This window comes from Vombatus ursinus, unplaced genomic scaffold, assembly GCF_900497805.2.
Source record: "Vombatus ursinus unplaced genomic scaffold, bare-nosed wombat genome assembly UNPS02000582.1, whole genome shotgun sequence".
Lineage (NCBI taxonomy): Eukaryota > Metazoa > Chordata > Mammalia > Diprotodontia > Vombatidae > Vombatus > Vombatus ursinus.
In genome coordinates this window covers 20,459,289-20,484,640 of record NW_020940360.1, presented here as the reverse complement: position 1 = coordinate 20,484,640, position 25,352 = coordinate 20,459,289, and the positions used below count along the sequence as shown (strand labels likewise).

The 25,352-nt window shown below is 35.6% G+C and overlaps 1 protein-coding gene across 2 annotated transcripts in view; it reads right to left on the bottom strand.

Annotated features, from left to right (window-relative positions):
* Positions 1 to 25,352, bottom strand: part of MANEA (mannosidase endo-alpha) — a 90,921-nt gene that overhangs the window by 46,033 nt on the left and 19,536 nt on the right. Inside the window, exons 2-3 of one of the 2 annotated variants that reach the window (XM_027854560.1) lie at positions 18,809 to 18,870; positions 13,253 to 13,838 (exon numbers count right to left, since the gene is read on the bottom strand). In XM_027854560.1, coding sequence (XP_027710361.1) covers positions 13,253 to 13,799 — 547 coding nt within the window. In that variant the 5' untranslated portion in view covers positions 13,800 to 13,838; positions 18,809 to 18,870. The remainder of the gene's footprint in view (positions 1 to 13,252; positions 13,839 to 18,808; positions 18,871 to 25,352) is intronic. The other variant, XM_027854552.1, reaches the window with a different exon arrangement.

Genomic DNA, 25,352 nt, shown 5'->3' with positions numbered 1-25,352 from the left:
AAAAAATTCTTCCCTCAGTATTCTATTCTGATATAGTTCATTGTGCTAAGGAAGTGACTAACTCTAATTTCTCAAAGGCTAAGATAACAGAGCACAAACTCTAGTAGGTCCTACCGAGGTAGAAAGGCTTTGCATACAGACCTGCTATAGTTGTTATCTAAGGACCAGCTCAGTTTGGAGAAGCTCATCACCTAGTTAGATGCAATGGGATAAATGTGTCTAACACAGTAACTCTCCATATCATCTGCTATGATATAGAAGTTGTTGGAATATGTATTATGGAAGAAAAACCCACACTGACAAAAATCATAAGTCACTGAAGTATCGAGATAGCAGTAAAAATGGCTTCTACCATAAACCTGCCTCTAGATATTCTTGAGAAGTTATTTGTCATAAAATATGTCATCAAAGTAATATATGAACTCACATCTTTGAAATGAGATATCAATGACAATTCATAAAGGAACAGTAACTCAAGAGATCTGTAGGCTTCAGATAGGGTCCGCCTCCAAAAAATTTTGGAAAATCAATAAATGTCACACTATAGAATTGAATCAAGAAGAATCAATTATAACAATAACAAAAAATGAATGAAATTTGCCATGTAAAGAAATAGATCACTTCTGTAGATAATGTGAGAGAGGACAGCTAGGACTGAGTCAGGGCTTAGCAGAGGACCTGGCACATAGTAGGCACTTAGTAAATGTTTAGCAATCAATCAATCTGATCATTGTAAATAAAATATGCCTTTGGATTTTAATTCTTAGGACCTTAATTTTATTATCTATAAAATGAAGGCACTGTAATAGATAATATCAAAAGTCCTTTCAAATTCTAATAATCAATGAATTTAGGGTTTATAAATATATTGCTAATGAGACTAAGGTGCTTTCCAAATCTTAAAGAACTCAATGATCTCCCAAATTCCCCTAGGGAGATATAAATCTCAATATAAATAGGAAAAAAATCCCATAATCTTAGAAAATGTAATATTAATGATAAATGCAAAAAGGGCAATAGTTAATAGTCACTTTAGGTTAAGTCACTTGCCTAGGGTCACAAAGCTAGTAAATGATTGAGGCCACATTTGGACTCAGGTCTTCCTGACTTGAGGCTCAGTGCTCTATATATGGTACCACCTAACTACCTTTCCAGCCTTACATTACACTACCACCTCACAGTGTTGTTGTATCATGAAAGCACTTTATGAACCTCCAAGATTACATAAATGTGAATTAGTAGTAGTAGCAGAGTAGGGGAACCAAAATATACACAAATGGATATAATACAAATTAATAACATTTTAATTTATAAATCAGCCTACTGTGAGTTTGATTTACATGAATTGGTTTCTCAGAATTTGCTCACCAGGGTACATATTTTCTGAATTTGCGAAGATGAGGACTAGACCCTGGATTTGTGAGGACCCCACCAAGGAAAAGGTAGACACTCACAAATACTATCTTAGCTGCAGAAGTCACTGATTCCCTTTGAAAATAATACCTTTCTCTCCAATTGTTCCCTTCCCCGACTGACCTATCTTCTCTAGGAATTACAGTCTCTTTCTCTACCTCTTTTATTAATCTATTTTCTTATTGATATTATGGTTTTTACCCACCCCCATAAGCTGTAGACTCATTACTATCCTCATCTTGTTAAAGCTTGGGGAAATCTGTCATTAACAGTAGTAGAATTATAGCAAATGGGTTATGCAAGGATAATGGAATCATACGCTAAGTATACAACACCCATGAAATCATTCACATTCTTACATTTTTATGACTTGCTGGTTCACTAAGGACTATATCTACCTTTATATTCTACATAATGTTTAGCTAATGTTCAATAAATACTTATTACCAATAAAATAACAGTAGTGATATACACTGATATAATATTCTTATATATCTATGGGTCTCTTAATGAGTAATAGTAAAGATGAGACAAAGAATATAATAGTCCACTTTTATTACTCCAAAGTAAAATTTATGAGTACATTAACTAAGATGGTGACGATAATCAACAAAGATATTAACAGACCCACAGATTTAGACTATAAGCAGGATCTGCTTCTCCAAGATAGGATCTTGTGTAGTACCTGAATATATGTACCTAACATACTAGATCAAAACATCAAAGTTAATCTAAATACTTTTATACTTCAAAAGATGGAATAAGTAATGAGAGAAACTGCTAATTTGTACCCAATTCTGACCAGTAAGGAACTGGCTGCCAAAACAGAAATGACAAAAACCTTGGGAAGAAAATATCTCACTTTTTTAAGAATTTATAATTCATAAAATGAGGAGAGACAGGAATAGTAGAAGAGATACCTTATCTTTGGGGAAAGCAGATGTCAGAGTTCAGAGAAAGGATAGGCCCTCAAACGGCCCTTGGGGAATAACAGCTCAAGGGGAATGGGATACCTTCTAGAATGATATCCTGATAATATGTATGGAAAAGATTATGACAAAGAAAAATGGGGAGCTACATAAAGAAAATGATGCAGATAGAGAGAACCCATCAACTAACCCAGGTTTTTAAAAAAAGTGTACCAAAAGGAGATAAGCAAAAGGAATAAAATGAATACAAAAGAATGGCATGCTTCTGTAAAAATGTCTGAACAACCAAAGCTGAGGCTTACAAAAAAAGAAAAGAACAAAAAAGTCTTTTTTTAAGCTAGATTAGGTTCAAGAGAAAGATCACAGGGATACGATAAGTACTTGGAACTGAGCAAAATCATGTTAATCAATGACAGAGAAAATACAATTATTCAACTTTGTATCTGTAATTCAATTTAACAAACAGTGAGAATGTACTCTATACAAAGCACTATGCTAAATTGTCAAGTACTGAGGATATAAAAATAGATGACACTGGCCCTACTTTCAAAGAATTTATAATCTAATGAAGGAGAGAACAAGTGTACACAACAGCACAAATGAAAGATTTTCTCTCTCAAGAAGAATAATATCCAGATAGTAATGCATGTAATAAAGATGGTTAACAGGGAATTAAGACCCAAGATAAGAAGACTAGATTCCCAAGGACAGAGGAATAAGTGTATAATGAGGAAATTGAGGCAGTAAGTGTAAATGAGTTTAGCAGTAAAAGGCAGAAGAGATATGATAGCTTGAGGGATTATCAGGGACAAATGAAAGTTGGTGTTATCCCTTTTTAATGCTAGGGAAGACCTGAGCATAATATATGTAGGCAGAGGTAAAGAGACCAGCAGCCAGTGAGAGAAAGAATATGAATGACTGGACAAGTTACAAAAAAGATTCGATGGGACAAAGGCTCAAGTAATAAGAGTCAAACATAATAAAGGGAAGAGTCATAGAGGAAGCAAGATGTGCGCAAAAATGGGGAGAAGTTTTAAGATACAGAGAACAAAAAATGAAGAAGCTTATGAGAGGTGGCCTCAGTTTTCTCAGTAAAAACAAATGAGGTCATCTACTGTGAGGCATGGTACAGAGAATGGTGTTGGAAGCCTGATGAGAAGAAGGCCACTGTGAGCAATGTTACAGTCCAAGATAAAGAGACTATCATTCCAGAAAACAGGGCTCAGCTGATGTCAGGATGATAGTCCCACTGTACTCTACCTGCATAAAACCACTTCTGAAATGAAAACTTGAATCCATGCCACTGGAATATTAGCTGGACTGGAGATATTTATCTTTAAGAATATGACAGGTGGTAGCATGGTCACTGTTCTCAAGTATTTGCAGGGTTGTCATTTGGAAGAAAAACTGGATATGTTATTTTTGCTTCACAGCAATACGTACATTTTATAGAGAAAGATTTGGGGGATATTAAGAAAATCTCCACATTCACAACAGCTCTCCAGAAATGGAATGGGTGGTCTTGGGAGGCTGTGAGTTTCTCATCATTGGAAGCCTTTAAGAGAAGGAAAGACGACAGCTTCTAGGCTTTACACAGAGATTATTGGTCACACATAGCTTGGTCTACCCTCAACTTGGTGTCTCTTTCAACTCTGAGATTCTATACTTCCATATGTTAATTCTCGCATTCTGCCTAGAATTGCAGCTTCCTGTAAGTTTATATCTTCCATTAGATTGTAATCTCCTTAAAGGCCATATTTTATTTACCTTTTTATCACCCTCCCCACACTTCTCTTACAGAAAGGTAATCAATAAGTATCTGTTGCATGAATGACTGAACAAATGGAGAAAATTAAGCAAAAAAAGTGTTTCTCAACCAGCTTTTCAGGAAAAAAAAAATTCCTAACAAATGCAAAAGAAATCCCTTTGTGTGGCATTTAAAACACTTCACAACCCAGCCACAATCAACAAGTATTTAATAAGCACCTACATATGCTAGGGATCATGCTAGGCACTGGAGATCTAAGTACAAAGAATGAAATAATTCCTCTTCATTATGAGCTCACTTTCTAATGAAGGCAGACAAGAAGTATACATTACACACACACACAAACACACACACAGTATAAACATAAAATTATTAAACATAAAGTAATTAGAGAGGGAAGGCAATAGCAGTTTGAGGAAACAGGAAAGGTTTGTTGCAGAGGATAGTACCCAGCTTGTACCCTGAAAGAAAGAGAGAGACTCATTCTATGAGGCAGAGGTAAGGAAGGAAGACAGGAATACAGAACTACACTAGGAATACTGAACAGCCTGTGTCAAAAGTACAGAGACAGGAGATGCAACATGAGGGAGGGGGAAAAAAAAGGGTCAGTTTGACTAGATGTTAGAGAGCATGAACAACTGAACAATACCCAATGAGACTGAAAAAAATAAGTGGGGAACAAGTTGTGTAGGCCTTAAAAAAGGAGTATAAAAAGAGTACATATTTTATCCTAGAGACAACAGGGAGTCAGTAGAGTTGAGTGAGTAGGCAAATTACAGTCAGATCTATGCTTAAGGAAAATTACTTTGGTAGTAGTATGTAGGATAGACTGGAGTGGACAAAGGCCTCAGGGAGTCCAATTAAGGGGCTATGGCAATAACTAGGGGAGAGATTATAAAGGCCTGAACCAAGGTGGCAGCTGTGTGAGTAGGGAGAAGGTACATTCTAGAGATGTTGTGGAGGTTGAAAAAAAACAAGACTTAGAAATTGACTGTTCTTCAGTCTCACTGTGTACTTCACGCACTCTACAATCTAGTCAGTTTAGCCTTTTACTGTTTCTCATAATCAGAACTCTTTTTTTTTTTCCCATTTCTGTGTCACTGTACTACTATGCCCCATCATGCCTGGAATGTACTTCCTACCACATCTCTTGAAATATCTTACTTCCTCCAAAGCTGAGTTCAAATGCCACCTCCAACATGAACCTGATCTACCTAGTTGCTAGTCCTTTCTTCATCTAATTATCATCTTGTATCTATTTTGCATAACCAATTTATACAAATATATCTCCTAACAGGCTATAAACTCCTCAAGGGAAGGAAAAGTCTTGCTTTTGTCCTTGCAATGCCAGAGTGTTAGGCACAAAGTAAGCACTTAATAAATACTTGTTGATTGAGCAATTGATTGATTGAATGTTGTGGTCTGAGAGATAGGTGGATATATGAAAAGTTGTATGCAAAGCAACAAAGAGACATTTAGCCATAAGTAGCACAATTTCCCCCTATTTATCATATTAATGTTTCTCTCAGAAATTAAATCTGAAACATTGGATAGCTAAGCCCTGTGAACGAGCACACAAAATTTTGGAGAAAAGCTCCTAGAGGGGATATCATCAAATGCATTCTCTTGATGCTGAAAGGAATATCAGCATCCAAAAGACAGGTAAAAAGGCATGTGGCTCTTCACTGTCAACTCCTTGAAAAGCCCAATTTAATGCTGCCTTGCATCACGCACCAGCCTGGGAGCACTTCAGGAAATTTAAAACAGGAAGACTATGAGTTCTGATAGCACAGACAACAATGTGAAAAGTGTTTTAAACTTACCTGAGAGGCAGCGGTATATCTTACCCAACAAAAACATAAATAAATATAAGCTTATTACAAATCCAATTATTCCACAAGAGAACTTTAAGGACAGCATCAAATTAGGTGACATTTAATAAGTGACATTTAAACTTGAAAATGTAGTTCATCTAATTATATTTTCCATTTCTACCTCTTCATTTCATGGTTTTCAAAGTCACTAGGTCCAGAAATTAGAATTCTGACCTTTTGAAAGAAGGGATATAATGATTTTAGCAAGTAATCCAAGGCTGATTTCTAGCTGTAGTTTTTGAAAGTAGTAACTATGATGGACAAAAGAAACAAAGAAGAAAAGTTAAATTTTTTTTAAATTATAAAGTAGAAATATTGAAGTTTTTCTAATTAAATAAAAAATAGCATCTTACTGATAACACTAGAATCATAACATGACAGTACAAAAGATGATACAGCACGTTTCTAACCCTCTTGATATAAGAATTAAGGGGTTTCAAAAACAGCAAGGCGACAACATAATGGATAGCACATTAGACTTGAATTTAGAAAAAGTAACCCTACCTCTAACACTTACTATTTGCATGACCATGAACAAGTCATTTCATCTAATGTGTTTCCTAATGTGTAAAAAGAGGAAGTTGGAATCAATGACCTTGAAAGCCCCTTCCGATTCTCCACATATAATTTTATGATTCTATGGCAAGGAAATAATTCAAAGACACTGGGGCTGGAAAGATGGTCCAGAGATTATTTTCAGCCCCCACAGTCAAGTAGGTAAAATATTATCTCCATTTTAAAGATGAGGTAACTGATACCCAGAGAGGTTAAAGGGCTTGCTCAGGGTCACAGGAAGTGGTAGAACAGGCTAAGAAAGAGCTATTATTTTGGTAAGACAATTATTAAATCTAAAGTTATTGTAATTTTAAATAATTTATTTTAAACTAGTTCAATGTAACATTGATGCTTATATTTTATCCACTATACTTTGGACAGAAATACACAAGATTGTGAAATATAGTTAAAACAGAGTTTTCAAGTTTGAAAGCACAGTATCAAGCTGACCTTTGTTATATTCATGCTGAAAGAAACTCTGTGATAGTACAATATAATAAATTCATATTACCATTCAATGTAAGGATCAAATGAAGTATATTTCTATCCAAGAAAACTGCACTTTAAAGATTAGAATCAAAACTGGTTCAACCCCTCCTCCCCCAGTTGCTGAAAAATCCTTCAGCCAAGGCCTTTTGTACTTCAAAGAATGTCTATGACAATCAGGTACCATTTGACCATCTGGATCTAGAGCCAGGCTTCCTAGAGAATGAAGTCAAGTGGTCCTTAGGAAGCATTTGCTAACACTAAGGCTAGTGGAGGTGACAGAATTCCAGCTGAGCTGAAACTCTAAAAGATGATGCTGTTAAAGTGTTACACTAAATATGGCAGCAAATTTGGAAAATACAACAGTAGCCACTGGGTTGGAAACGATCAGTTTACTTCCCAATCCTACAGAAAGGCAATACAAGGAATATTCAAATTACTAAACAACTGTACTCACTTCACATGCCAGCAAAGCTATGTTTAAGATTCTATAAGCCAAGGTTCAGCAGTATAGAGAATTACCAGAAGAGCAGAATGGTTTTCAAAGAGGCAGAGGAACTGGGCACCAAATTGCCAACTTTTACTGGATTATAGAGAAAGCAAGGGAGTTCCAGGAAAACAAACAAACAAACAAACAGAAATTTGTCTGTTTTATCACTACACTAAAGCCTATGACTACGTGAACCACAACAAAATATAGCAAGTCCTCAAAGATGGGAGTACCAGATCATCTTACTTGTCTCTTGAGGAACTTGTATTTGGGCCAAGAAACAACAGTTAGAGCCGAACATGGAACAAGTGATTGGTTTAAGATTACAAAAGGAGTACAGCAAGGCTGTATATTGTCACCTTGTTTATTTAACTTATATACAGAGTACATCATGTGAAATGAATCAAAAGTTGGAATTAAGGTTGCCAGGAGAAATATCAACAGATATTGACAACACCACTGTGATGGTTGAAAGTGAAGAGGAATTAAGAAGCCTCAATAAGGGTGAAAGAGAAGAATCTAAAATCTGGCTTGAAGATTAACATCAAAAAAGTAAGATCATGGCAACTGGTCCCATCACTTTCTAGCAAACAGATAGAGAAGAAATGGAAGCAGTGTCAGATTTTATACTCTTGGGCTTAAAGATCACTGCAGATGGCAACTGCTGCTATGAAATTAAAAAATGCTCCTTGGAATGAAAGCTATAGCAAATTTGGACAGCATGTCAAAAAGCAGAAATACCACCTTACTGACAAAGGTCGGTATAGTCAAAGTTTTGGTTTTTCCAGAAGCAAAGAAGGGCTGTGAGAGTTGGACTATAAGGAAAGCTGAGTGCTGCAGAATTAATACTTTTAAACTGTGGTAGTGGAGAAGACTTTTGAGAGTCCCTAGGTACAAGGAGGTCAAATCAGTTAATACTTAAATTAATTCAGAGCATTCATTTAGAAGGTCAAAACTGAAGCTGAAGCTTAAATACTTTTGGCCACATAATGAGAAGATGGGACTCACTGGAAAAGACCCTGATGTTGGGAAAGATTGAAGGCAAAAGGAAAAGGGGACAGCAGAGCATGAGATGGATAGATAATATCATGGAAACAACATGAACCTGGACAGACTTTGCGAGACAGTGAAGGATGGCAGGGCTTGCATGCTATGGAACATGGGGTCATGAAGAGTCGTACATGACTGAACAACAATAACCATCTGGATCTTAGTGACCTCACATCACTCCACTGTGCTGCTGCAGTAAGGCAGGTTCCATGGTTCAGAACGATGAGTCCCTAGTTTAGGCAAGTAAGGGAATGTAGCAGCAATAGGCAGGGACTAGAAATATCTGGCCAGAAAAAAAAAAAATTAGGATATTTAAACAAGATGAAACACAGAGCTAAGGAGTGGTATTTGGACTGAAAATAGGGTCAATGCCAGAATCAAAAGCCAGGAGGCTGAGGAAGAAGCAAGGTCTAGGGTCAAGCTTAAAGGTTCAATATACAGGTAGACAACATGGATCAATTTGGCAGTTAATCATCAAAATGCTATACTGAATGTTTTAGAGGCCTGGAAAGTTTTTTAATGTGTGTGCCTGAGGTGCCAGTCCCACCCTTGAACTTTCTCTAAATTCAACTCTATTGGTTAGATTCCACTGTCACTGCTATTGCTGCCATTTCTGTCCATAATCGTGTTATTAAGAAACAGGGTCTCTATTAGAATAAATATAACCATGGAGAGCAGTATCAACAGACAAGTTGGTAAAAATCCTTGGGTCTCTAGGACAGAGGAAGAGGCAACAGTATTGCCACTACAAAAAGTCTCAGGAAAGACCTAATTTAAGCTTTTATAGTCTCAAATTTGATCTGCTAGGAATCCTATTCATAATTCGCAAACTAATTAACCATCTGTAAAGTTTCTTTTTCATGGACCAATTAATATTAGGTGAGGTATGTTTACATTTTGACAGTATATCTAAATTATTTACAGGGGGAAAAAGGAAATCAGCATGTCACATCAAAGCAAATAAATGAGAATAAGATATATCATATCAAATCAAATCATATCCTAATCAGCATAATAGTTATATTGGTGATAAATCATGATAGATTAGGAAATGGTTAAGATAGAAATAACTGCACTGCAGACAAAGTATTTGAGTAAATTATGCTCACGTGTTTTGGAAAAACAAAAAAGTCTTCCATCTATTAGTCAATAAACATTTATCTAAAAGCAACAGACTGGCCCTATGAATCTACAAACCCTAAATTTTTCCTCATCAAAAAATGAAAATATAATAATCCTTCTAGAAAAAAAGCACAGTTTAGTTTGTATAAAAATCAAATTAAGATTAAGCATTTTCTCAATCCAACTTAGTGCTCACAGCCACAAAGAACCAGAGCCCAAAGTGCCCTATAATGATGAGTTCTACATGACTGCTACTCTTTGTAACATGGAAAATAATTTTTTCCCCAAAGCAATTGTGCTGTCCAAAATTAATAAGATTAACTGTTGCATGACACAGCACGTACAGTACTTCAAAATTATATTAGTTAGATCCTGGGAAAGAGTGATTTTTTTTTATTTTTTAATTAACTTGTCCATAGACTGAGACTCAGCAATCTTTCCACATCTGATCCAGTTCTGTGTCCTTTGCAGTGTTAATACATACAAAACAAAGTCCTTTGTTTCTTATTCTCTTGCCTTAACACTACGGGGTTTTTTTGGTCCTTTTAAATTATAAGAATATCTTTTCAGAATGAGTGGCTAAACTAGGGGTTTTCAATATTTTGCTGTTGTTGTCATGGATCGCTTTGGCAGTGTGGTAAGGCCTATGGCCCCCATCTCAAGAATCATGTTTTAAAATGCATAATATGATATACATAGGATTACAAAGGACACCAATTATATCAAATTAGTTATCAAAATATTAAAAACTGTAAGTTGCCAAATCTCAGGTTAAGAACCCCTGTGCTATATAAGGATTAAAATGTTAGAAAAAACTATGCCTTGTAAAAAGGTTGGTTTGTTTTTATAAAAGATTCTCCACTATAAATTATTCCAAAACACATCACCTCTTCTTCTTTCCCTTTCCCACCCCAAAAAGAAACCTGATATAAATTAATATGTTCTTGCAGGAGAGAGTAGAGGGCTATTTAAACATCATCACTTAAGAACTTCCTTAAGATATTGTTAAGGAAGTGGGAAATTTTAAAAAAAAGTTAAAAGGAATTAAATTTGGATATGTGGAAAATTCTTTGTAATATGGCAGTCATTGAAAACAGCCAGCTTAAGAAAATAAGAGCATCAAATTAAAAAAAAAAAAAGTGTACGTGATGTCTTGTAGACATTAATGTATCTCTTCTAAGGCTAGAAGGCCAGGAATGTATTAAATCCGCTACCTCTGAAAACCAGCAGGTTTAGGTTTATCTAAGTTTCTGTTGGCCTATTTCCCTTCCTATCAGTTGCTAGTACCTAAGGTTTGAAATGGACAAACTCCCTCCCTTGTTCCTATCTATTTGGTTAGAAGCAACAAGGAGAGATGTAAAAGCTCAGAAAACAAAGGGGAAAAATTACTTTTTTTTTCATTTTAGAATGATGAAAAACATAAAGCTTGAGTGATAAAATGCTAAAAATCTTTATGACAAACCATTATTATAGAGCTACTTAGCCATTATTTTCCCCAAAATTTAGTCTAATAATGAGATCTGGATGTAATTACATTATCAGAGTGTATATTGAAGAAGTAGTAAAGAACAACCCACAAGATGCATTTCTGTTTCTCCATAACATTGCTATTTTCATATCAGGTTATGACAACTCAAAAGATTTTTACTGCTTTATGCCCTAATACGGGGCTCAAAGTTCAGGCTCCAGATTATCATGGTGAATAGAAATTTCATCCTGATATCATGTATTTTTGACAGTAATAATTATATAATGGTAAAATATGAATAGACAGATTCAAGTTCCAATATTAAGCCATATGCATTAGAGTATTCAAAGTATTCTAACAGCATGAGATCCTCTCAAAACATAGAAGAACCAGCTGTCCTGTTCATGAAAATAACAAAACAAGAGTTACCTAGATCTATTGCTTTCACTTCCCCGAGCTGCTATTGCTTGTAGACATGAGATGGAGTTAGTACTATATGTCCCAGGTATTGAAATGGCCAAGCCAAGGCATGAGGCACAGTAGTAATGGTGAATAAGAGTGGGGGAAATCACAGATCTTTGCAAGCCTGTTAAATATCATATTTCACATTGCAGAGGACTCAAGCTTATTTCTTCACCATCTGTCGCTCCCCAACAAAAACAACAAAAAAACTCCTCAAAATAAAAACTCAATCATTTTCATTTTCTAAACATCCCAGCAGTCCTGACTTCCCCATGCCATTTTTAGTATTGAATGTGAGGAGTCTACCATTTACTACTCATGCTCTCCCAAGCTGGTAAATCAGAAAGAGTGTATAAACTTCCCTGGGTCTCCCTAACTTTATCCTGGAAAATCCCATATTGAGTTCATAAAGCTTCCTTTAAGAGGTAAGTGTTTTTAATAGATGCTCATCATCTCAAAATATTTAATTGGTGATATTACAATACTATAACAGTTCTGGGATAGATAGGTCAACACTTAAGTAGGCTGGGTCTGCCTGGAAGGTGGTTAATGCTTCTCATAATTCCTACTTTACTTTGGAACCCCCATTTCTCTAAGAGTTCCAAGTTGTTTCTCTTTCCACTTAAGCAATCACTTAAAGTAAGGTAAATCCCTAAGTTTTATGGATTTTATCTTAGAGAATGATGAAGTAAAAATTAAGATCTCCATAGCAGACAAATTAAAGAACAATTATTTACTTTGCAAAAAGGTTTTCAATAGGATTCCTTTGAAAAGCATCTAATGCATTCAAAAGAAATACTTGAAGCAACCTGAATTGGAACAATTTAAATTTATGTTAGAAAACTTTTTTTTTCTGGTTACTGTCAACTTTCTATACTTGATCTTACTAGATCAAGTGAAAAAGGGCAGCATTAGCTAATTTGAAACTTATCACTCTTACCTTCCCTAGGGCACTATTAAATAATTTTTGAAATAGACAAAATGAAAACAGCAGAAGGAAAAAAAATGGAAAAGAAACAGAAAAGCCTGTATAATTAACAGCACTGCTGAAAGGTGGTTTTCCCTGGGTTTTGAGAAAACTTACTAAAAGCCAAAAGATTTCAACCTGGGTTATGGTCACAACAACAAACAGCAATTCACACTTTAAAGGGTTTATAAAGGGCTTTAATCACAAAAGCCTTGAAAAGTAGGTAATGGAAGTACTATCCCTGCATAAGATATCACAGGATCAGAAATTTAGGGTTGAGAGGGTACTTAGAAATTATCTAGTCTAACGTCTTGATTTTACAGATAAAAAGACTCAGACCCAGGCAGACGAAGTGATCTGCCTAAAATGAAATAGCTGACAGCACTGGATTTTGACCTGGTTCCTTCCTATAATTCCAAATCTAGTGTTCTTTCCATTGTACCATGAGAAACTTAAGTGACATTAAACGATTTGCCCAATGTTATTGTCAGAACTGGGATTAAAACCCAGGTTTCCCGTACCTAGATCTAGAAATCTTTCTACTACCCCATAGCTACCTTTAGGCACCAAGAAGCCTTATAAACTAGAATATGATTACCAAGATCTAAGGTCTAATTATCAATGGACTGACCCAAACAAATCAAAATAATAAATAAAAAAGTCATTACCAATTGAAGCTGAGCGCATTTGCTTCATGTGAGTTTCTATGATGTAAGGGTCTCTGGAGCTGTAAGTTCCCAACTCAGGGTAAAAGTTGGACCCAATGTCATCTGGAGGAATGTGGTCGCCCTCTGGATAATTTTTAGCAATTTTGGGATCCCAGTGTGGTAAGATGGGGTGGTTCCAATGTAAATATTTACCATCAAATTGTGGATTTCCATACCAACTATAGTAAAATACATGAAAATTATAATTAGGGGATGGAAGCTCTTCCATGTTTATCTCAGGCACCACAGGAATTTTTAGGCTACTGGCAGCAACACTCTTTATATTCTTGCTGTTTGTTATACTATCATCCCTGACACTGTTTGGCATGTCAGGCTTAGTTTCCAAGTGTACTTTGTGTTGGCGAAGTTCTGGTAGAAGATCAAGTCCAAATGGATCCCCAAAAACAGCTCTATCAGGTCTCAGAGTTTTCAAAGCCATCATCAGGGAGCAAATAAATAAAATAAAAAGTGACAAAATGATGCATGTTCTTCTTCGAAATCTTGCCATGATGACATTATTTTAGAATCCGAAGTGACAAATATCCAGCTGCAATTTATTAAAGAAAAAAAATTAACAAATAGTATTAACAATACTTTCCTATATAATCTAAATTTAAAAATAAATACTTTAATATTCACAGCACTAAGAAACTCATGAAAAAAATGTGTTAATACTTATTTTAAGTAGTAATTTTGATGAAGGTCTGAGACTCATACTTTAATATGAATTGTAAAAATAGTCTGGAGTTGTTAATTTCATTTACATGCTAATTAAATTTAGTAAGGATAAAGTCAAGTCTATCTAACTTTTTAAATATAAACTACTACTAAGACAGGAGGAATCTTATTATCTATGTGTGCTAAAATTTCCCAAGTATTATTTTTAACAGGAAGATCTAATAATTAACAGAAACTACCTATAGGTTAATTAAGTTTGTATTCAAAACCCACATCAAAAGAGATTACTCTGTATCTTTCTTCTATAGAAGAGTCTTCACACTCTATAAATGAACATAATCAAGGGAAAAGATAGCGTTTAATAAAAAGAAAAAAAAGGTGAAAGAGAAGTATTAGTTCCTGATTTGTTACTATCAAGTTTTGAAGTCTCAATGAAAAGTATTCCTAAGAAATGATAATAATTAAATGTTCACAATTTAAAACTTTTTACAAATAATTTTTCAGCATGAAGCTTAAAGTTCCGAGAGTTAATTCAGGGGAAAAAAAAGTTAGCTGATAGCAAACCATTTTGGAAACTGTAATTTTGTTTTTGCTGTAGAGATTTACAAAAAGTATATTTACTCACTGGCTATCTAGAACTTACTATATATGTTCTAAACTAAGAAAGTTAGATTAGATGCCTTTAAGTCTTGCTTACTTAGAAAATTTGGATAGACAAACAACTAATGGAAGGTACAGACTCTTCAATTAATAAACTTCCCACACTCTTAATCTCCACAAAATTTCTCAGCATTCTTCTTCTCTCTCTTTCTCTCTCCTAGCAATCTCAAAGAAAGACTTATTTTATCTCATTCCACCACCTCCATGACCATGTTAAACCTCACTCTTCTAAAAGAACCTTCAGACTCCATCCACTCACTGTTCCCAGTTGCCAGCAAATGTGTAGCATTTTCCCAGTTAACAAACAAATAAACAAACAAACAAAAAACAAAACAAAACAAACAAAAAACAAGGCCTTCAACTGACTGGTCTACACAATCAAGTACTATTCCATCTTTCTGTTCTTTGGGAAAAGCTATCCATATCTAATGCTATGACTTTTTCCCAACTTCTGTCCTTGTGACTGGTTTTCATCGAATCACTCTCACCAAGATCACTAGTTATACTTCTTTTTAGCCAAATAAAATAGTTTTTTCTCCCCCAGTCCTTATCCCCTTGATCTCTTGGTAGCATATATTACTTACCACTGTCTTTCCTGCCTCCTTCACCACATTCTTTTGATTTTCTTCCCACTTCTCTAAATGTTCATTTGCTCTTCAAACTTTTTTTCAGGCTATTAAGTTGCAATCCTTACCCTTTCTTTTGCTGTTCCTTAGCAATCTTACTTGCTACTACTCTTCCAACTACCAACTCTATAAGTAGAATTGTATGTAATATAATATGTCCAAAAGCAAGCTTATGATTTTTCCCAAAAATACATATCCTTTTTGTAAGCTGACTATTTCTGTCAGTAGAACCACCCAGGTTTCCATGTTTTAAATTTTGGTGTTACCTATAACTCCTTCCTCTTCTCTCATCTCTCATGTTAAATTAAATGTAAGTCTAGTTTGTTCTACCTTCATACTGACACTATCCTAATATAAGGCCTTATTACTATGTGCTTTAACAATTACAATTGCTTCTTTTTTTTTAAATTTAGTATTTTAATTACAATAGCTTCTTAACAGGTCTTCATACCTTCATACTCTCCACTGTCCACTCCTAATAATATGTTTAGACATATTTTCCTTAGCAATATAGCTCGTCATATAGCTTATTCTGCTCAAAACTCTTCAATTTTGCTTACAAGTTTAAACTCTTTCCCTAGAATTCTTGTATCATATTTTCCATGATCTAGGAAATTTGCACTACTCAAAGTTCCCTGTACATGCCCTGTACTTTCCCTGGATGTTTATTATATTTCCTGTGTTGTTCCTAATGTTCTCCATTGTTGAAGTCTTGTTGATAAGTTTAATTAACGAGCAATTGATCAGCAAACATTTATTTAGCATTGCGTGGCCTTCACAAGGAAAAGGGACACTTCTTTGTCAGAGACTGGGGAAAGGAGAAGAATTGAGATTAAGGGGTTTAGAGGTAAAGAGAAAAGGAAAAAAAGATCTCAGATGGAATGGCCTCAGTAAAGTAAGAGGCAAGGTCATAAGCTGAGAAAAAGGTGAAAAACAAAGTGTGAGAGCCTTGAGGAGGGAACACTTGGAAAGAGCTTCCATAGGGAGTGAGATATGGAATCATTTAAGGAGGAGAGTGGATAACATGACTTTGTAAGTTACCAAGTCAATACTGTAATGAGATTTTTTCTACCTTCTTTTATCAGATGAGGTGAATAGTAGGAGCAATGCAGAGTATGGTTTAGTTCTGAGAACAGATGAGCAGCCACAGGACAGAGGCAAAGTATTTGAGAAAACAGTGAAGAGCCGAAATGACTTACCAGTAGCTTGAGAGAAAAGTGAAGTTAGGGCTTCAGAAAGCACTGCAGGGTAGAGAGATTTAAGGTCTCAGTGAAGGTGAAGAATTAGGAAAAATGAGGCATAGAGAAAGGCAGAATGATAAATGTTTATGGTCAGATGGGGGGAATGTCAGATTTTCTAACTGGAAGTGGAACACATCGGTAATGATGAAATCTATTGTGTAACCATCCCTATCTGTGGTTAAAGAAGTCTGAAGGAGTGGGTCAAGGGAATAAGGAATATGTCTTCCAAGTGCTTTAAACATTTTCATTCTCTATAGTTATGGGCTTCCATTTACTGATACAAATGCCCCATCTGCCTTTCCCAATTTGTTTCTTCTATCACAGGAAGTCCTTTATACTGGAGTACCACATTTGTTTAATTATTCCCCAATGATGAGCACCTAGTTAGTTTCTATTTCTTATCGACCAAAAAAAAAGACTGCTAGGAATATTCTTATGTACAAAAATATTTACAGTAGAGCAGTTTTGGTAGCAAAGGACAAGAAAATACAAATGGGGACTCACTGATTAGAGAATGACAGAACAAACTGTAATATATGAATGCAATGGACTATTATTGCATCATAAGAAATACAAATATGAAGAATTCAGATAAACTTGGGAAGAATAATATAAAGTGATACAGGGAGACATAAGCAGAACAAACAGAACAACTAATCAATGATAATAATAATGTTAAAGTTAACCCAGTAAAATTTCAGAACTCTGGTAATGCAGTGACTAATTATGACTTTGGAAGACTAGGTAATAAAGGATGCCTCTTGCTTCTCAGCAGGCAAGTAATGAATAATGAAGGTATAAAATAATGCATGCATTTTTAGACATTGGTTTTACTTGATTGCATTTTTTTTTTGAAGAGGTGGTTTGGGGATATGTGTGTGTGGGAATCTTTAAAAAGATACATTAATACAAAAAGAAAGAGCAATAAAATTTTTAAAGGACAACAATCACTACCATCATCACCACCACAACAAGCCCATAACTATAGAGAATGAAAATGTTTAAAGAACTTGGAAGGCATTATTCCTCATTTTACCATTAACTTATATTGTCTCCCAAATTTTCTACCCCTATCTTATTCTTGGTCTCGTTTTCTTAAGTTCATCCTAAGTGTAACCAGATATGTAGTTTGTAGGTAAGTTTTAGTATTTTATTATATCACTGTAGTAGTTCACTGGTTTGGAGAAAAGTTTTATTACTACTAGTAGTAGTATAAAAGGTTTATTATTACTATTAATAAAGTTTATTTAATTCTCTCACCTGAATTTTAAGGATCTTACTATACAGAATATCCCAAAAGTCTTAGTGCAGCTTTAAGCTTATTAGTTTAAAAGTATTAGAAGGGGTGGGCAAAGGTGGAGAAGGACATAGTTAGGGTTAAGGTTAAGGAAGACAGAAATCCTCCTGAGAGAAGGTTAGGGATAGTTTTCTCTTAAATGACTAATTATGAGTTTAGAAAAAGAATAAGGGGAGAAACAGAAAAAGCCATAGCTGTAATAGTGGGTAGCAGATGAACAGTGAAGCTCACAGTTTCCAAGAGGTATTACTGAAAGAGCTTACTCAGGCCTTGGTCTGCTCTTCCTTTTACGTAGCCAGTAGGAGGGGCCACATCTTCAGCTACTGGCCCTTGGTTCCTCAGCTGCTCCATACAGATAGTTTTTCCCTTGGCCTATACCCTCATCTTTCCTTTTTCTTTCCAGTGTCTGTGCTTATAGATTGTAGTAATTTTAGGAGTTGAAGTTTTAATAGCTTAAAACTTCACAAAGACTTTTAAAAGAGGATTCTGCATATACAAGGCAGTTAGTTAGGTGGAACAGTAGAGATAGCGCTGGGCCTAGAGTCAGGAAGACCTGAGTTCAAATGTAACTACATACACTAGCTCTGTGATCTTGGGCAAGTCATTTGGACAAGAAACTTAATCTGTTTGCCTCAGTTTCCTCAACTATAAAACAGGGATAATAACAGAACCTACTTCACAGGACTGTTATGAGGATCAAATGAGATAATATTTTTAAAGTGTTTACCACAGTATTTAGTACACTGTAAATGCTATAGAAATGCTTCTTCCCTTCCCTTTCTCCCTATACAGGTATATTTTCAAACTCCCCAAAATGCATTACCATGTTTGGGCTCCCCTTACCGTCATTATCAATATAACCATTATATAAGTGAACAAACTATAAATACAACTTAAAGGTTATCCTATTCTGAGCAGATAAAATGTTGATAATTCATCAACAATTAGGCATATGCCAATAATCACTTGAGAAATGAACGTATTTGTCTTTAAACTCAGAAGTTGAAGTACTAACCTACTCAGAATCAATCAGTATTTTCTTCTACCCTCCTATGCTTGTTTACTAGCCAGAGGATTCTAAAAAACATAACACAGAGCATTAGTATTAAATGTTTACTTTATATCCTTTGTCTCCTCTCTGCCTATAAATACAAAGTATTAAAAACATTAACACCTATGGCATTTAGTTTATCAGTTATTTATTGAGTATATTCTATGTGCCCAACACTATATAAAGTGCTGTGAGAGGGATATTAAAAACTATGCAAGACGTGTCCCAGTCCTCCAAGAGCTTGTCTCAGTTGTGTCCTATTTTCATGACCCGTTTGGGGTTTTCTTGGCAAAGATAACTGCGTGATTTGCCATGTCCTTCTCCAGCACATTTTACAGATAAGGAAACTAAGAGCTTATAAGACTTACATGCATACAAAATAATTTGAAAATTTAAAACATTACAAAATAAAATACACTATAATTTATACAGAAGTAGAGAGAAGTGAGAGATGAACCAAGGATAGTGTAGTTGAAGTTAAGATGATCCTTAAAGGATGGACAGGCATTAGGGATTAAAGAGGTTATTTCAGGAAGGAAGCAGAAAATAGCATAAACAAAGGCATAAGTGCAATAACATTCATGAGGTATGAAGGAGAAAATGCTAACAGAAATGGAAGAACAGCATTACAGAGGAAGAAACGGGGTTGGATAATTTACAGGGATAGGTGGAAGTATGGAGAGCCTTGAAAGTCAGATGGATAAACTGTGACTTGCTATGACATGCAATGTGAGACATCATGGCAGAGTAGATAGAAAGCTAACTTTCTAATTAAGTTGAGTTGGTGGCAGGTAAAGGAATAGTAGATAGAGTTCTGGACTCAGTCTGGAAAACCTGAGTTCAAATCTACTCTTAAGACACGTAACTAGCTCTTGTATACCCCCATCAATTAAGCTCTGTTTGACTCAGTTTTCTCAACTGTAAAATGGTCATAATAATAACAATACCTACTTCAAAGGATAGTCCTGAGTAGAAAATGAGATAAGAAATGTAAAGTACTTTGCAAATCTTAAATCTCTATGTAAATGCTAGGTATTCTATTCTATTCCATTCTATTCTATTCTATTTTATTTTATGGCTATAGGTCACTTCTAAGACTATCAGTTTCAGGAAAGATGCAAATGTGTATTGGAAAAGAGAATTTCTTCATCAGGAATTCCCTATGCTAATGAAATCAGAGATTCAGTCCAAAAAAAAAAAAAATAAAGACAGAGGGAATGGACAAGTAATATCAATCAATGAAACAAAAGGGAAAAAAAATTATCAAGCATATTCTAAGTGTCAGGCACTCTACTAGGTAATGGGGATAGAGAGAAAAAAATGAAACTTAATCACTACTATCAAGGAGTTTTCATTCTATTTTGGGAGACAACATGTAAGGGGGGCTGGGGTGGGAAGGGCACAGTTATCAAGCACCTACTATGTGCCAGGCACTGTGCTAAACACTTCATAAATGTTATTTAATTTGATCCTTACAACAACCTTGGGAGATAGATGCTATTATTATTCTGATTTTATAGTTGAAGAAACTGAGGCAGACAGAGATTACATGATCTGCTCAGGATTACACTGCTAGTAAGTCTGAGGTCAGATTGAACTCAAGTCTTCCTGACTGTAGGCCCAAGGCTCTATCCACTGTGCCATCTAATTTACATTTCTATATTGCCCCCTTTTTACACTTTGCCACCCCAGATGCTTTCTGTATACAACAATTAAAATTAGTCAAGAAAAACAAAAAAATACAATGGCTACTTCAGAAAATAAATGTCCCCTTCTTAATTTGTATAACACCCTTCAGCTAAGAAGTTGGGAGCATTCTTCATCATCAATCTTTAGAAGAAAATATATCTGGCTAAGTTAAGTTCATTGCATTTCCCATCTCCAAAAGGAAGGTTATGACCCATCCAAGGTTAGTACAATAATTCCTCATTCTGAAGGGATTATGGTATTGATCAGAGAGCAAAGGTCTTTATGATTATTTCAGGTCACTTGTGATTACCTAGGAAAGAGCACTTGAGTAGACAAAGAAGAAATTAAGTAGTTTCAGGAGATTAAATGACTATTTTCTGTTAAGAATAGAATGTTAACCCTAAAGCATATTGTTTCATACTGCGACCTTTCCCTGGTTTAAGATAGCTATAAATGTTTCTTGAAATTATCTTAGCCCACTACAATCTATTTGACTTTTCACTTGTCCCTCCTATTTTTTGTCCATACCACAATATCCAATCCTTTGACCTCTCAATTCTCTCCCAGGCTACACTAGCCATTCTTTCTTCTTTTCCCCAGCTGGAACTCCTGGTGAACCAATTAAACTCTATACTGTCCTCTTGAATCCCAGCCCCCTTATCATTTTACCATTTATGCCCTGCCAAGCCTCAGCCTTAGATCACTCCCACCATTTGCCACATGTGCTCTTACACATGAGCTACTGAATGAAGGAGAAAATCACAGACCATTCTGATTGGGTGTACTAAAAATTTGTTACACAACCTCAACTGGGCCCACACTGCTGATAAGCAATTCTTCTATACCTGCCTTATGAACTCACTATCCCACTTTTCACAACAGTTCTTTGAAATCTTTTCAATCCCTTCTCAAACCTTCCATTGTCCCCTCTCTCTTCACCTCCCAGTTGAGAACCTTGCCTCATATTTTACAGAAAAAAATTTAGGTTTTTTTAGTTGTGAGCTCATCTTTCATCTTCCTCATCTCATATCACTCACATGTTTTCTGCCACCTTCACTCATTTCATATGATGAGGTGGCCTTACTTGCGCCTTACCAAGGCTAACACCTCTACCCATTTAAGGGATTTCATTCCATCCCCTTTTCCAACAGATTGCCCCCTTTATCATTCCCATTCTTATTTCTTATTTTCAATCTCTCCTTGTCTACTTGCTCATTCCCTACTGCTTATAAACATACCCACATATCTCTCATCCTCAAAAAACCTTCAGCTGATCCTTCCATACTCACTATTGTCTTATATCTCTTCTGCCCTTTGCAGTTAAACTCCTTGAAAAGATTGTTTACAACAGGTGTCTTCTACTTTCTCTCCCTTCATTCTCTTCTGAACCCCTTAAGATCCTGCTTCTGACCTTATCATTCTACTGAAATTGATCTCTCCAAGGTTACCAATGATAGTTACCTGACTTCTCTCTTACCATTGCACTTTGATGACTGAGAGAATAAAGCTGACAACTTTGTGCAACTACTTCACTTAAATCCAATTCATATGAGAGTCAAGACATCATCTGTGATATCACTGGTTCTCTTCAAAAATGAAGGATGAACGACAGCTGAATCCAAAACAATGTTGAAATGTCTCATTGTTGCATTTTCTTTGATCAAACTATCTGTTTCTATTATATTTTTGACCTGCCTATTCTTTAAATTAGTTATCCTGAACCCAATTAATTTATAACCCTTTTTTTAATGGCCCTTTATTGAACATAATGCTTACTACATTACAGTCAATAAAGGATATATTTAACATGTCTTTCTCAATTTGTAGGTTTTGTATTCCTTAAAACAAACTCATATATTTTGTAAATGTATCACTGAATGTTTAAAACTAGGTATAGTCCTTTCTATTCCTATTTAGTAGTCATTACAGATCTATCATATCTAATTTTTCTAAAATTTTATTCAAGTTCTTAAATTTATTTTTTAATTAAATCTGTCTAGATCTTATAGTGGTGTAATGAGGTCCCCAGTTATTATGGTTTTATTATTTCTTTCTGTAATTTATCTTTTGCTTTAAATAGTTAGATGCTATGCCCTTTGGTGCTTATATATGAAGTATTGATGTTAATTCTTTTCCTTTCATGCCTTTAATGACAATGCAGTTGCCATGTTTATCTCTTAGGCAAGTCTATTTTTGCTGTGGATTTGTTTGACATTATAATTGCTAACTGCTATTCCAGCTTTTCTTTTTCTTTCTTTTTTTCTTTTTCTTTCTTTCTTTTGTTTTTGAATACAGTTGAAATAATAGATTTTGCTTCAATTCCTTATTTTATATCTGGGTGAATCATTATTGTTCCAGTGAGTTTCTTATAATCAAAATTTTGTTGGATTCTGACTTCTAATCTGTTCTGCTACCTTGATCCATTTTATAAGAAAGTTCAACATGCAGTTATAAACTGTTAACTCTGTATTTCCCTCAATCTCTTTCTCTCATTTCCTCTCTTTTCGCCTTTACAAAGAAGAAAAGAATGGTGAAAGTGGAGTCTATCAATACTACTGATCCGTTTGAAGCAATCTGCTTCCATTCCCTGTTATCTCTTCTCTTCGCCTTACCATGAACCCAATTACAAGTTTTTACCATTTCTTTTAAGCTTCATCATCCATTCTCTGAAGTAGGAGTTTGTTTTCCTTATGACCAATTCTCCCCTTGATCTATCCTCTTTCTTATTTCTTCTTCTCCCACTTCTCCCGGGTTCCTATAGAGGTGAGTATATTACACCAAACTTTGTGTGTCTGTGTGTGTTTGTGTGTGTATGTGGGTGTGCGTGTATTTTGAGGTTAGAAAGCCCACTTTCCACAAACATTTCCTCCTTGTTTGTATAGCTTCTATTTATATACTCTGATATATATGAAATTGTAAACCTTCTCTCTCCCATTTTCCGTGGTATATTCATTTTTTCCTTCCCTTATCTTTCTGCTTTTAAGTTGATCAAAACATACCGAAACCATTCCCAGGCCCACTATCTTACTAAATTCTCTCTATGACCCTTGACAACATTAGGGTTTAAACGTAGGTCTTCCTGACTCCAGGGCAACTAGGTGGCACAGTAGAAAAAGTGTCAGGCCTAGAGGCTGGAAGACTCAACTTCCTGAATTCAAAGCTGACCTCAACATTAACTACCTCTGTGACCCAGGGCAAATCACTTAACCCTGTTTGCCTCAGTTTCCTTATCTGTAAAAATGTGCTGGAGAAGTAAATGGCAAACCACTCCAGTATCTTTGCCAAAAAAACAAACAAACAAATGGAGTCATGAAGAGTTGGACATGACTGAAAATCAATAAACAACAACAACAACTTTTTGAGTCCAGGCCTAGCAGTCTACCCACTGAACCATTATGCACCTAGTATGTGCCAGGCAATATGCTAAATTCTGGGGCTACAAAGAAAAGCAAAAGACAGGACCTGCTCTCAAGGAGCTCGGTTTAATGGGGTCAACAGCAAAGAAGTATTTATGAACAAATTCTGCATAAGATAATTTGAGATAATTAATAGAGGGAAGGCATTAGAATTAAGAGGGATGTGTAAAGGCTTCCTCTGGGATTTTTAGTGGGATTTTAAGTAAACCAGGGAAGCCTGGTGACAGAGATGGGGTGGGAAAAAATTTCTAGCATAAAGTTAGTAAAAATGCCCTGAGCTTGGAGATATAGTTTCTAGCATGAGCAGTAGCAAAAAGGACAGTGTTACTGCATTCCAGGATACCTGAGACAGTGTAAGAATATTGGAAAGGTTTGTGTGTAGCAGGGGAGGAAGATTGTGAAGGGCTCTAAATGACCAAGACACACAATTTCATATTTGATTCTGGAAATGATAAGGAGCCATTGGAGTTTATTAAGTAGGGGAGGGCGGGAAAGGGGAGAAGGATAGGGAGAAGAAGGGAAGTGAATATTAACTTTAGGAAGCTCACTCTTAGCTGAATGAAAGATGGACTGGAGTGGAGAGAGACCTGTGGCAAGGAGAACAAACAACAGGCTATTGCAATAGCCCAAGCATGAGGTAATAAGGATCTGCAGCAGGGCAGTGAAATATCAGAGGAGAAAAGGTGTTTGTGAGAGATGTTATGAAGGTAAAATCGACAGGCTTTAGGTACACATTGGATTTAGGAGGTGAGAGTGAGGAATCAAGGACAACATCTAGGTTGCAAGCCTGGGTGACTGGGAGAATGGTGGTACCCTCAACAGCAGTACGGAAGTTTAAAAGGGGGGAGGACTTAAGGGGAAAGATAATGAGTTCAGTTTTGGACATGGTGAATTTAATATCTTTGGGATATTCAGTTCAAGATTTCTAACAGACAGTTGGAGATGTGAGATTGGAGGTCATAAGAGAGATTAAGGCTGGATAAGTAGATCTGGGAATCATCAGCTCAGAGATGATATTTAAATCCATGAGGACTGATGAGACCACCAAATGAAATAGTGTAGAGGAAGAAGAGAGACAATGATCCAGAAGAGAGCCCTGTGGGATACCCACAATTAGAAGATGGGACCTGGCTGAAGATGCAGTAAGGAAGACTGAGAAAGAGCAATTAGATGAGTAGGAGGAGAACCAGGAGGGACTATTGTCCCAAAAGCATAGAGAGAAAAGAGTATCAAAGGAGAAGGGGTTGAATGGCAATGTCAAAGGCTGCAGAGAGGTCAAGAAACATGAAGACTGAGAAAAATAATTAAATTTGGCAATAAAAAGATCATTGGTAACTTTGGAGAGAGTAGGTTGGGTTGAATGATGAGATCAAAAGCCAAATTGTTGAGAGTTAAAAGGGTGA